Source organism: Gymnoscopelus braueri, assembly GCF_963280865.1.
Source record: "Gymnoscopelus braueri genome assembly, chromosome: 10".
NCBI lineage: Eukaryota > Metazoa > Chordata > Actinopteri > Myctophiformes > Myctophidae > Gymnoscopelus > Gymnoscopelus braueri.
In genome coordinates, this window is record NC_137611.1 from 28,782,557 (window position 1) to 28,795,461 (window position 12,905).

The window sequence follows — 12,905 nt, forward strand, 5'->3', positions numbered from 1 at the left end:
CGATATAAAAATGCCAGTTACAAGTCAAAGAGAAATAAGATGGATTGATCAATGACTGTATGAATCATCTGCAATAAAAAATTACACATATAAAAAAAGAAGAAGTAAACCTGCATACATTCACACTATTAGTCAAAACAAACGTCAGTGTTTTATTATTACTATTCTTTAAAGGAGTAGTTCACCCCAAAAAAAAGACTAATTTCCTATAAATTACACACCTCATGAAGCATTGAATTCATGGAGATTTTTCTGTTTTTGTCGAAATCCTAAGCCAATAATTTGATGATAATAATAAAGACCCTAATGTATCCAGTAGGAGACACAAAGAGTCTCCTTTGTGTCTCCTACTGGATACATTAGGGTATCCTCAAATAGAGTGAATAGAAAAGTATCACATATACCTAGAACTGACATTATCTTCGTAAAAAAAGAGAAAAGAATACTAAAAACAAACAAAACAACAATAATGAAACCCGAAAAAGGGACACTACAAAACCCTTTTATTTGCCCCTGAGAACAGGTAGAGCAGAAAAGGTGAGGTGACAGACACATAACAAATAAGACATTCAAAGGTCAAGTGGAGGTAAAGATAATCTATCTATCATTCAATTTCCAACAGGAACAGTCATTTCCTAATAAAACGTGCATCCTCCCTTTCATCTTAAAAGCTGAGTTACTGTTTACTTCCTATATCATTAACTAATTTGAAAAAAAAAACAGTACATTCACACAATAAATGATATAAAAGTTATCTACACTGCATACAACAAGCAGTAGAACTGAACTGAAATATTATGTTAGATTTAAACTAAGTAATGCAAAAAAAAAAAGCTTAATTCAGTTCTGTCAACACAAATTATGCATTTATTTGAACACAATGTTTTATTAAAATCACTACAAGGTCAATCGCTGGATAAGATGCAAGAGTCATGGAAGGTGGACAAAGGAATGTCATGAAACAATTAGATGAATCAGGATTTTTTATTGTAGCGATACTAATTGTGGAAGACATTTCAGAAGTCACGTCTCCTCTTAGAGCTTATATTTCATCTTCCCGCTTTCACTGATAACACAGATATGCTGCAAGAGAAAAAGAAAAAAGTAAAAATGTAAACTTTAGATCAGTACTGTACATACGGTATATATTCAGAATATTTACATCAGAAATGAAACTGACAAAGAACATTTCCTAAATGTGCTCTCTTTTTTACGGAACTAATGAAATAAAGATGTATCATTGAAGTAAGTCAGTCTATTGTGCAAAGTTCTTTGGAGAATCCTGAGAAGATGATTTAATCCTTAATGTTTTTACATATATTCACCTTCAATAAACACGCCCACAGTCATTCTCACAACAAGATCATTGTATCTCAAAATAAGAAAGTAACCGTGACGACTTACGTTGAGATCTCTGAAATACTCATTGTAGTCTAAAGCGTATCCCACAACAAAGCGATTGGGTATCTCGAAACCAACATCTGAAAGAGAAAATGTATACTGTCTGGAAGAAAGCAATTGTACACTGTCCTCTGACTCACTGGCCCACTAGTTTCAACCATTGTTTTTTCTTTACTGAGATGGAAGAATGAGTCATTAAAAAAAGTGATATAAAAAAGAAAAGTTACATACAATCAGGAAGACAGGCTGAGCTATGTGGCACTCTCTTCACCAGTAATCTGAGGGGGGAAAAGCAGGCATGTCAACTCATGTCAAACTCCTACCAGTGGTGTAGGACTAACAGAACAATATTCTCTATAACGGTACCACTGTATCTAAAACCAGTGTCCATTCTTACTATCTGTCTAGACTGGAAGGAGGAAATTGTGTGATTCAGCTTGTTTTGTTTTCAGCAAACACTCACCCAGCTACTTTGATCAGTTTGGGCCTGAAGGCTTCCACATGCTTCAGGAGAGCCTTCATTGTCTTCCCTGTGTCTACAATGGCCTTCAAGGGACAGAAAGAATGAGTTCAGAGAGGGGACAGTTGTCAACATTCAAATACAGACCAGGGTAAACAGGTCCAGAGATGAAAGCGCGAACTTGACCATGCTGTTCTCCAATTCCACAAAGGGTTTGTGTTCGTGTGATGGTCAATAAAATGGAAGTGAAAAAAGGGAAGACCAATTAGTGGATGTGCCAGCCCATTTAGCAAGTCAAAAAGCAATTAGTCTTACGAGTACATACTGCCATGCTCCTGCACATTAAAAACCTTAGTGTCAGTTTAATTCTCAGAGTTAAATTAACACTCAGGACTTTGCAGTGTGCCATTTGTTTATGAGTCTTTTTTGGGTGTGTTCCTCTACCTTAAGTAATGTGTCATTGGGCTATTATTACCATAATTGTTCTTACTTTACATCAATAAATATGGGCAATGTGGCAAATATAGGTTTACATAGCATTTTACATCAAACAACTTGCCTAGATTTTCATTCTTCTGAAATAATGGTCAATCCACTGTTTGTTACAGCATATTGACTGATGTCTGGGAAGTAACCAAATCTGCTTAAATAAACTGCCCATTGTTAGACAGGAATAATATGATTTGTTTCACATTATGTTTGATTACACTGACTCTCATAGCAGGACAAATTATTGAGCCAATAGCAAAGTTTCTTATGTCAACATCCTCAGACATCCCTGACAAAATGAAGCCAATTAAAATGGTCGAATCCAGGGATTTGCTCATGTAGTTTCCTACTTCAAATATCCTGCAGAGCAGAAAACTTAAGATGCCTTGTCTTCTTGACCTGCATAAACATGCACGTAAAGCAAGGTCTATTTAATGAAGTCAGAGAGAGAAAAAAGGGGAAGCAAAAACATGGATGACTCACCTCCACAATCAGTACATTCTGTTGATAACATGTTGGAGAGAGAAGAGAGGGAGGATATCAAACAATGAATCTAAGCTTAGGAATGTGTAACAAGCTGTCTCTAATCAACACACAATACAAAGATTAAACTTACTCTACTGGGACTGTTGTGCAGAACTGAAGTACTGAAGAGATTCTACACTACAGCAAGATGTTAGACACTAATATAAATCCTTTACATTTCCCCCAGTTAACCTGTCCTGTACAGTAAATAAGCATATTAATTGCATTGATGACATCAACTACTGGATGTCCCAAAACAGCTGAACAAAGACAATACTGAGATCCTCGTAGTAGGTGCTAAGGCTCAGAGACAGCAGATCAATTCACATTTTGTTCTCACTGTCTCTGAGACCCAGAGAGCAGGACAGAAAACTGACAGCTAGACAGCTTAGTTAGAAACTTCTGGTCTCTGTCCAACTCTGAAAAACAGACAGGTCCATGCATTCATTTCCAACAGGTGAGATTACTGTAATGCCCTCTTCACTGGACTCCCCAAAAATACTCCATAGGATAGGTAGAGTCAACATTCAAAATGCTGCAGCCAGAGTACTCACTGGGCCAAGAAGAGCTGAACACATTAGTCCTATATTTAGATCCCTTTATTGGCTACGCTGTAATATTGCATACATTTCAAAGTACAACTTATTGTTTACAAGGCTCAAAGTGGTTTTGCTCCTGAATACATCTCTGATCTTCTAACTGATTATAGACAAATTAGACACTGGTCTCCTGTGCCTAGAATAAAGTCTAATAAACCTGGTGAATGTGCACTTAGTCATTATGGTCCTACCCTCTTGAACAAACTGCATGATGACCTTGTGATCGGCCACAACAGTGTTTTAAGACCTTCCTATTTTCTCAGGCATTTGGCCAATTTCCGCGTGTGTGTGTGTGTGTGTGTGTGTGTGTGTATGTGTGTGTGTGTGTGTGTGTGTGTGTGTGTGTGTGTGTGTGTGTGTGTGTGTGTGTGTGTGTGTGTGTGTGTGCCCCCACATAACACGCCTACATGCATGTGTGCATGCGTTTGTGAATTGTTGTGGGGGTGGGGTAGAGAGAAAGAATGTATGTACTTTCTTTTTTTACTTTTTATTTTTTTTGTTCTTTAATGTGAAGTACATTTACTTTACTGTGTATAAATTATCTGATGGGAATACATTTGACTTGACTAAGTTTGACTAAATTACAACATTTTTAAATTATAAAAGGGATATTTGAAAGATGGAGCATCTTGCGTGTAGCAACATATACCCAAATGAAAAACAACAACACAAAACAAAAAGAAACATTACATCTGAGTGAGAATATTATCATCTGTAATGAATTTACTAAACTTCAGATGGAAGTGTTTTGAAAGGGCTGAAAACTGAGTCATACATAGCTGTGATCCACCTCCCAAGTTCATTAATGCAAAAAACATGTTTTCATTATATCACGCTGTCAGTGAGGCACAAGGAAATGGCACAAGGAAATGAAAGCTGAGTACCTCATTTGAATAGGTGAAATGTTTGTGTAATAAGTCCAAAACAACTGGGCAATAAAATGATCTGAAGCCTTAAACTTAAACTTGGTCTAGAAAAACAATTCTTAAATTGACCAATTCACTGTGGGGTCACTTCTTTTCAAACAACGCATGCATCCAGGCATGAAGACAATAAGATATGCTTTGTCTAGTCCTCATTATCTTTCCTGAGTATTCTTTAGAGTACAGTATTTCTACATGAATTACTTTAGAATGACCTATTTAGTCTCCACACAGAGAGGACAATCAACTGTAAATATATGTGAAGAACTCCATGGGCGTAGGCCTCAACCTTGTGTGAGGTTTTCCACTTCACTCAATATGCTCACTTCCAGGACTGCACTGTGACATTCAGTTACCAGTGGATGACTACATTAGTTGTACATTACAGGAAGGAAGCCAGCCTTAAAATACTCAGTGAGAAAAGCATGAGTCAGACTCCATACCTCATAACTCAGAAATAAATCTATGCCACGCCTGACTACAGAGTGCATCAGAGTTTACTCTGTGCATATGACTAAGTGTAATCACATCAGCTGATTGATATTTCTCTTCTTCCTGTTGGCCAATGAGAAGTGAGTAGTGTGTCCCTGCAGTGCATACGTATATTTATGCAAACATGAGACAGACAGACACACACACACACACACACACACACACACACACACACACACACACACACACACACACACACACACACACACACACACACACACACACACACACACACACACACACACACACACACACACACAAGAGGCCTTAGATAAGGCACTGTTGCAAGCTCATATAATTCAGAACAAGCTCCAGAACCATTTAAAAAGAACTAATGTAAATAGACTTCAAATTTAACAGTTGAAAGCTGATTATTATTGCTTTAGTGTTTACACTGGCATATACACTTAATACTTCTTACAATTCCCATTTTGTTTACTTGTCAGAAGATAAGATAAGAAAATAAAAAGGACAGCATATGCTATAGCTATAACTGGACTGTAAAGTTGTACAATCAAAATGTGTTTTCACTTGGATCATGATCATGAATTGTTCAGCCCTAAACAGTTACCTTGGTTAACTTTAGGCTCTGACTTCTGCTGTATAAGTGGTGAACCAATTCCTCAAGAATGAGGGGAGTGTATTGTCTTGTTTTATTGCTTTATGTTGTTTCTTCATTGTATGCATTTACCATGAGCCAGAGGATATTTTGTTGTTGTGCTGCCTAGTATAAGACTCTTATTTAAAAAAAGAGAATGAATATGGGGCAATGTCAAATTCTAAGAAAGGCTGCCCTCTTGAGGACGCTATTAGACATTACCTGACCTGTCTGCTCCGACAATGTTTTTCAAATTACAGATAGAGTTCATAACATCAGCTCATTCTCATTATCAGATATTGTCATTTCTTTGTCATAAAAAAACTATTATTAAATTATTCTTTGAATATATAATTAATAATTACCTTTCCACCCAAAAAAGATAAGTCCTCAGCTCCAACAATTTGGAGATCCTCTGTTGAATGGTCATTCTGCAAGAAACAGAAGAGAGCAAAGAAAGTTTCTCTTATTGCTGTTTGTATATGTCAACGTTTATGAATAAATGAATAAATACATGAATACGGTACACATAGTCGTACCATTTGTATGAGAGAATGTATAACAGTGACAATTCTGATCATAGGTTTCATCTCCCCACCTTGTAGAATGCTGTACTAAATCTAATCTAAGAACTAAAATCTTAATAGCAGATATACAAGCTCACAGCGCGCCACTTCGTGCCGCACTGCGAGCTTGTACATCTGCTATTTTTGAACATTTTTTAAAAATCTTTAAAGTGTGAGAACTACTGATTTAGAAGGCATTTGTAGAAGCGGCCTCAGGTCTTAATGGGTTAATTTGGGGGTCCTTGACATCGTAGCCATAGGAGAGGGCATAGTTGAGGCCACAAGGCTCATATTGTGATACTACGACAGCTCTAATTCAAGTCTCAATCCTCAGTCTCATGACTGAACCACCATGGATGATAATCAAGCATGAAACTAATCTATCGACTTTGTCTCGCATCGGTCAGTCAGCCGTGAAGTCTGTTTAGTAGCCAGGGTCTCACCAGGTAGCTCTTGAGTCGTATGAAGTGAACCCTCATGGGGATCGATTGGTTGGAATTGCGACTCAGTGCTTTGATCCCCTCCACCAGGTCGGCACAGAACTGGTAGCCTCCTTTTAGCACGCACAGCACCACAATGTCATGATCACCCAGGTCATCCATGATATTCCTAGCAAGACGTTCAGTCCTGTAAATAATAGAGTGTGAGAAAACATAGACACGCTTATGTTTTGTGATACTGCATGAGTGCAGTGCCCGCCGTCGAGTAGTTCGGACACAGTTGTCCAGAACCGCCGATCCATCCAATATGCCCATATTTGGACATTCCAATATATGCGCATATACTGATGACATCAGGGACAAGGACTGACAGATAAAAAGGGACATGGACTGACAGATACAGAGATATCCATATATGGGCATAAAAGGGACACAGACAGACCGGTACAACGGGTATTCTGACAAAGCCCTTGACACTATGAGTCAGACATATTGGGTCATATAGGTGTGAGGGCCACATAGCGGCCCGAACTCCAGTATATTAAAATTGGCTTAAGGGAGGACCGGCCGGCGGGTCGGCTGACCACGGCGTCACGCTCATGTCACTATGTTTCAGCCATAACCATATAAGGAGTTCCCAATGCAGCTACGCCCAACTATGTAGTGTGTTGTCTATCCTCAATGTGTCGTCATGGCACCAGGCTCAAACAAATCAGTCAGCTCCATTTATGGGCATAAAAGGGACAAGGACTGACAGATACAGAGATCCGGTTGTCCGGGCAACCGTTAATTATTTTTGCTCAGAACAACAGTACCTTTATGTCTGTGCTACCCATCCACCCCCCAAAAAACAACACATGGCACTCAGTTTGCACACTTATATAGCACTCAAATGACCAAAATGAAAATAAGCTCTCAAGCTTTTTTTTGACAAATATGTACAAACATATGGTCATGTTATCAGTGGTTAAACTGATTGATATACAGTATATTAACACATTTTGGGGACCCCACTGGAACGCCCTCAAGGGTAACAGGATAGGTGGGCACTATAGGGACATCTCTAGGCAGTAGACAGCTCATGTAAAATTGGCCATTTTGTCCAAAACGTTAAAAAATAAAATATTTAAAAAATGTTAAAGTAAAGTAAAGTATACATGATGTGAACATGCTTAAACATTCGACAATTAATGTCTACTATTGCTACAAATTGCAACAAAACCTGCATCCAGTCATTTTGAGCCATAAACAAGAAGTTGAAGGATAAATTAGGCCTAAGTCTAATAATGATGTACTGTGCATGTTCACATACTTTTCATTACTTAAGACCATTAAAAAAAATAATAAATACATTTTGGACGAAATAGCCAAATTTATATCGAGGTGCCCAGATGTCCCTAGTGCCCACCTATCCTGTATCCCCCTCCCTCAAGGACCCATGGGGTCCCCTCCCCGGACCCCACTTTGAGAACCACTGAGTAGAAGAGTGAAGAACATTACGTGCCATGCGCATAGTATGGTAGTAGTATGGTAGTAGTACTACTACGCTACAACAGGTACCTGTCCATGATGACTCCATGTGGGATGTAGACACACTCTAAATCCCCAGCGTAGTGAGCAGGATAGTTGAACAGGTCTAAACAGTAGCCTGGCCAGTCATCTTTGATCTAGGAGGAAAGGGATGTGTTGTGTAAATGTTATCAATGCAATATGATGCTCTAAAGCTGCACGCATGCAGTCAACGCTAGATAAGGTCGCATCGATGTAATAAACCGATCCGAAGTTCTCAGTGCAACAACATGCATGCCATGCATCGCATGCAATGGTTGACATGCAACGTGGGCAAAACTTTGCGCATGAATGAATACGTTTTCGCAACTTTTCTTGCGTGTTAGACATAAAGTTATCTAACGCTTCTACTACGTCCCAGCTCTGCTCTTCTTGTTAATTCATTTACCACAATTCCATCGCCTCTTTCCACGGACTGGGCGGTGTTGTCTTCCATGTTGTTTTTTTGCCCAGAACAAGGGGGTCTTTATAGTTAGAGACCACCAGTTTCTTTTCTTTTTCTCCCGTAAAGAAGTGGCAGGCAGTGTCAATGAGGAGAGTGGGAGGAGCATAATGTGCAAGAATCAGTGGTGGAAAAAGTACTCTTTTTTTTTTTTTTTTTTTTTTAAGTACCAATACTGCAATGTAGAAACACTCTTAAAAGAAAAAGTCCGGAATTCAAAATGTAGCCTACTTGAGTAAAAGTATAAAAGTTTTGGCATCAAAATGTACTTAAGTACCAAAAGTATTTAAAGTACCCATTATGCAGAATGTCCCATTTCACTTCACAAGTTTTCAAATGTATAAAAATCTTTTGAATGTAGGGCTGAAGTGGTTAGTGTATGTTTTGTAATTAGTAACTAGAGGTTACGTATGTAACCCCAGTTTTCTTATCTCGGAAGGGGTATAAAACCCCTCGAGTAACTGGTGTACACCCTCTAATAACTTCCCTCTGCACGCCAAAATGCGCACAGAAGGGGTATTAGGTAAGTATATTACTTCGGAGATAAGAAACTGGGGTTACATACGTAACATCTAGTTATTCTGTCTCTCCTTCATAATATACTTATGGGATACATAAAACTCCCCTGGAGCTAGATCCCTTGACCCTACCCATCCACACGCCCTAGGCCCCAGGTCCCGCCCCCAGGCGAGACCCCAGCCTCACGGGCGCCCCGGCCCACCGGGCCAGGATGCGGAGAAGGTACCCGAAGGCAAGGCCCTGACAGACCACACGGTCTGCCTCATTCAACTAATGGACAGACACGAGTCCACCCCATATTGATATGAGAACCAGGGCCTCCTCTCCCCCGGACCCCAGCCTAGCTGGTTCAGGGGAGGCTTAAGAGGAAGAACAAGCAGGAAGAGAGGCACGCCCCTAGGCTTGCACAGTACTCTCCTGACTTGAACCAGCCGCCACACCCAAGACCGTGTGCGCCATCGCAGATGCCGCCACGTCCAGGCTGTAGAAGGCCGTAAAGGTCGAAGGAAACGACCAGTTCGCCGCAGAGCATATCTCCTGCATCGACACCCCCTTGTAAAGGGCCCAAGATGCAGCTACACCCCGAGTAGAGTGAGCCCTTAGACCCACCGGGACTACAGAACCACTACTCACATAGGCCAACCTGATCGCTTCCACGATCCATTTGGACAAGGTCGGTTTAGCCACCGCCTTCCTCTGACCAGACCGGCCAAAAAAGACGAACAGCTGAGACGACCCACGGCCGGCCGCCGTCTTCTGGCAGTAAAGCTTCAATGCTCTCACTGGACAGAGACAGTGCAACCGCCTATCATCCACCGACGTGAACGGTGGTGGATGGAAGGCCACCAGCTCAACTGGGGCCCTGGCCACCATGCCAGTCTTAGACACAAACGCCAAGTTGGGTTTCAGCAAAACCCTCTTGCCGTCGTCTGAGAACCACATGCATTCCGAGCTCACCGAGAGCGCCTGCATGTCACCGACCCATTTGGCCGTACACAGGGCCACCAAGAGGACCGTTTTGAGACTCACGATCCTCAGATCTGCAGACTCAAAAGAATCAAAAGGAGGACGGCAGAGTGCCTCCAGCACCACCGCAAGGTCCCACTTTGGGAACAGTGGCCTGTTCCATTCATGAAACGGCGCACCAGCGGATGTTGACCCACCGTCTTGCCATCGAACCCCTCGTGACAAGCGGAAATGGCCGCCAGGTACACCTTGATGGTGGAAAAAGCCAAATCCTGATTCAACCATGTCCTGCAGGAAGACCAGGATGCTGCCCACAGGCGCCTGGAAAGCCACCACTGATGGTGACTGTTCCGAGCACCAGGACACAAACATGTCCCACCTGACGTCATACTGCAGTCTCGTGGAGACGGCCCTAGCCCCCTGTATGGTAGCCACCACATCAGGAGGCAACCCCTGTTCAGGCTCACCCTTTCACGGGCCAGACCCACAGGTCTAGTCGCTGGGGGTCCTCGTGGAACCCCTCGTCCCCTCCCTGTCTCAGCAGGTCTCTGAACGGAGGGAGAGGCCATGGCTCGCCGTAAAGGAGGGGAGCAATCTCCGACCTCCACACTCCCCATGCCGGGGCCACCAGTAAGACTGTCCGGCCCTGGAGCCTGATTCTCTCCAACGTTGGAGGGATCAGCTCTAGAGGTGGAAAAGCATACAGTAGTATGTTCGGCCACCTGTGTGCCAAGGCGTCTACTCCCAGGGAGATGTCCCTGTACCCCATAGAACGTCGCCGTTGTTAGCATCCGAAATCTGAAGACCGTCAGAAATCTGTTGAGGCCCTTCAGATTCAGAATAGGTCTCACGCCCCCCCCCCCACCTTCTTTTTCACCAGAACATATTCCGAATAGAACCCCAACCGGTTCTGATCCGGAGATAATTCTCTGATTGCTCCCTTGCTCAGGAGAGACAGAACCTCCTCCCTCAGCGTCACGGCCGCACGGCCCGACGCTCGAGAAAACAGCACTTTGTCTGACATCGGAGGTTTGCTGGAAAATTGCAACCTGTAGCCCTTCTGAACGGTGCGCAGCACCCAGGGGTTCGGTTTGCAAGCTTTCCATTGATTCAAACACTGAGCGAGGGGATTCGTGGGGATGGTGGGGGCTGCTGACGTCACCTGCTCCATGGAGCTCGTGACCGTTCCCATGGGAACCGGTGACGCCTCTGATTTGATCCCCGGGACCGTAAGAGAGGCGTCCACAAGGGGCAGCAGCGGCAGCTGTCTTTACGCCTTGCGTCGCCCACTCCGAGCGAACCGGGCCGACCCTCCCGGGAGCTGGTTCTGGTCGAAGATGAGCGGGACGCTCCCTGCTGGCGAACGGGGGCCCTAGCTCCACCCGTGGGCCTCTTGTGAGGCTGATTTTCAGCAGATGGGGCCGGGGTCAGGAGGCCAGTCGCTGCCTCCTTTCTCTGATTCTCCTCCGCCTTTGTGCTGCGCAGCAGCTCGGCGGCTTTGTGAAACAGATTGTCCGCCTTGAGGGGAAGATGGAGCAGCTTTGCGGCGACACTTTTCTCACAGTCCGCGGCGAGGTCGAGCCATTTGGCCCTCTCTAGGTCCGCGCAGAGAGCCATGGTTCGACCCGTCCACATCACGCCATGGCAGGTGCACAGGATGGAGATCTGCGTCAGTCGTTCGAGCTCCTTCGCATCCTCGACCCACTCGGCGTGGAGTGCTGCTGCGGTCTTGACCCCCAAGGGCTTGGCCACCAGCTCCTTGAGTTTTGTGGCGGCCGACCCTTGGAGGAGGGACACGGCGTTGAAAGCCTCCGCTGCTAGCCCCGAGGCCTTGTAGAGCGTATTCAACGCCGCGGTGTTGGCCCTCCTGTTGTGGTCCGCGAAGACGGGCCTGTCCTCCGCTGTCTTAACGGAGCCTGGCTTACCGTCCTCGATGCCCTTGGCCAGAGTCAGGTCCATTGGGGGAAGGCCGCCGATCCCCAGGTCCGCTGCGGAGATGAGCTTAATCACAAAACCTAGTTTGGAGGGCTCCTGTTTCTCCGCCCACGAAAACTGCAGGGCCCCTCTGATGCCGCTGGCCTCGGGGAGCAGTTTCGATTCGACCCGTCTGGGGGGAGGGCTGCCAGTCCCTGGAAACCTGGAACCGGGACTCCACCGGACACCTTCAGGGCCTCCATCGGCTGCTCCAGGCCGCACCTGGCGATGGCTCGCCTAAAGATGGCCCAGACGGGCTCGGAGGGCTCTTTGTCCTCGACAGAGGCCTCCGCTGCAGGACCAGGAGGAACGACTGGCCCCGGGCTGGACATCGTAACCTCCTGGACCTCCTGGACCTCCTGGTACGAGGTGAGCTCACCTTCGTCTTCCTCCTCCCCACCCTCGTCCATGCCGTCGTCTGCTCCGTCGGTCTCCTCGACGTTGGAGTAGACGCTGCCCTCTGGCGTCTGTGAGTCGCCCCAGGCGGGGAGGGAGGTGGAGGGGGAAGGAGGGGCGCCACTGGCGGGGACCGACGACGAGGTTAATGCCCCGGAGGCGACCTCGCGCCGGCCCTTGGTAGCACTGCTGGTCCTCGGAGCGACGTGTAACGGCGGGCCCATGGCCCCAAGGCCTTCGTCCGCTGGCGGTGCTCTGGATCCCATGGCGAGGGAAACACCGCTGCGGCTGCCGCTCGTCGAGGCCGCAAGCAAGTTGGCCCTCACTAGCCGATGATCCAAGTGGAACACTGTGAAGCACGCGCAGGCCCGACAGGCGTCCTCGTCAACTGGGTGGTAGCGGGCGAGGAACGCGTGGTTCGGCCCCAGGCAGGATATGCAGAGGCGGTGCGGATCATCGGCTGCTACGAACAGGCTGCAGCCTTCCAGGCCGCATGCCTTTGGAGCCTCCATTCTTCCTGCTCTCCGACACGTGGCGAGACAAAAG

At 45.1% G+C, this 12,905-nt stretch overlaps 1 protein-coding gene across 1 annotated transcript; it reads right to left on the reverse strand.

Annotated features, from left to right (window-relative positions):
- Positions 1-486: 486 nt before the first annotated feature.
- On the reverse strand, positions 487-8,559 carry prtfdc1b (phosphoribosyl transferase domain containing 1b). The gene is made up of 9 exons (XM_080440314.1): positions 8,451-8,559; positions 8,054-8,160; positions 6,497-6,680; positions 5,853-5,918; positions 2,834-2,851; positions 1,865-1,947; positions 1,633-1,679; positions 1,405-1,481; positions 487-1,083 (listed from the first exon to the last, which is right to left on the reverse strand). Exons 1-9 carry the CDS (start codon positions 8,496-8,498, stop codon positions 1,036-1,038), a joined length of 678 nt encoding a protein of 225 aa, XP_080296440.1. The 5' UTR covers positions 8,499-8,559; the 3' UTR covers positions 487-1,035.
- Between the last annotated feature and the right edge of the window lie 4,346 nt (positions 8,560-12,905).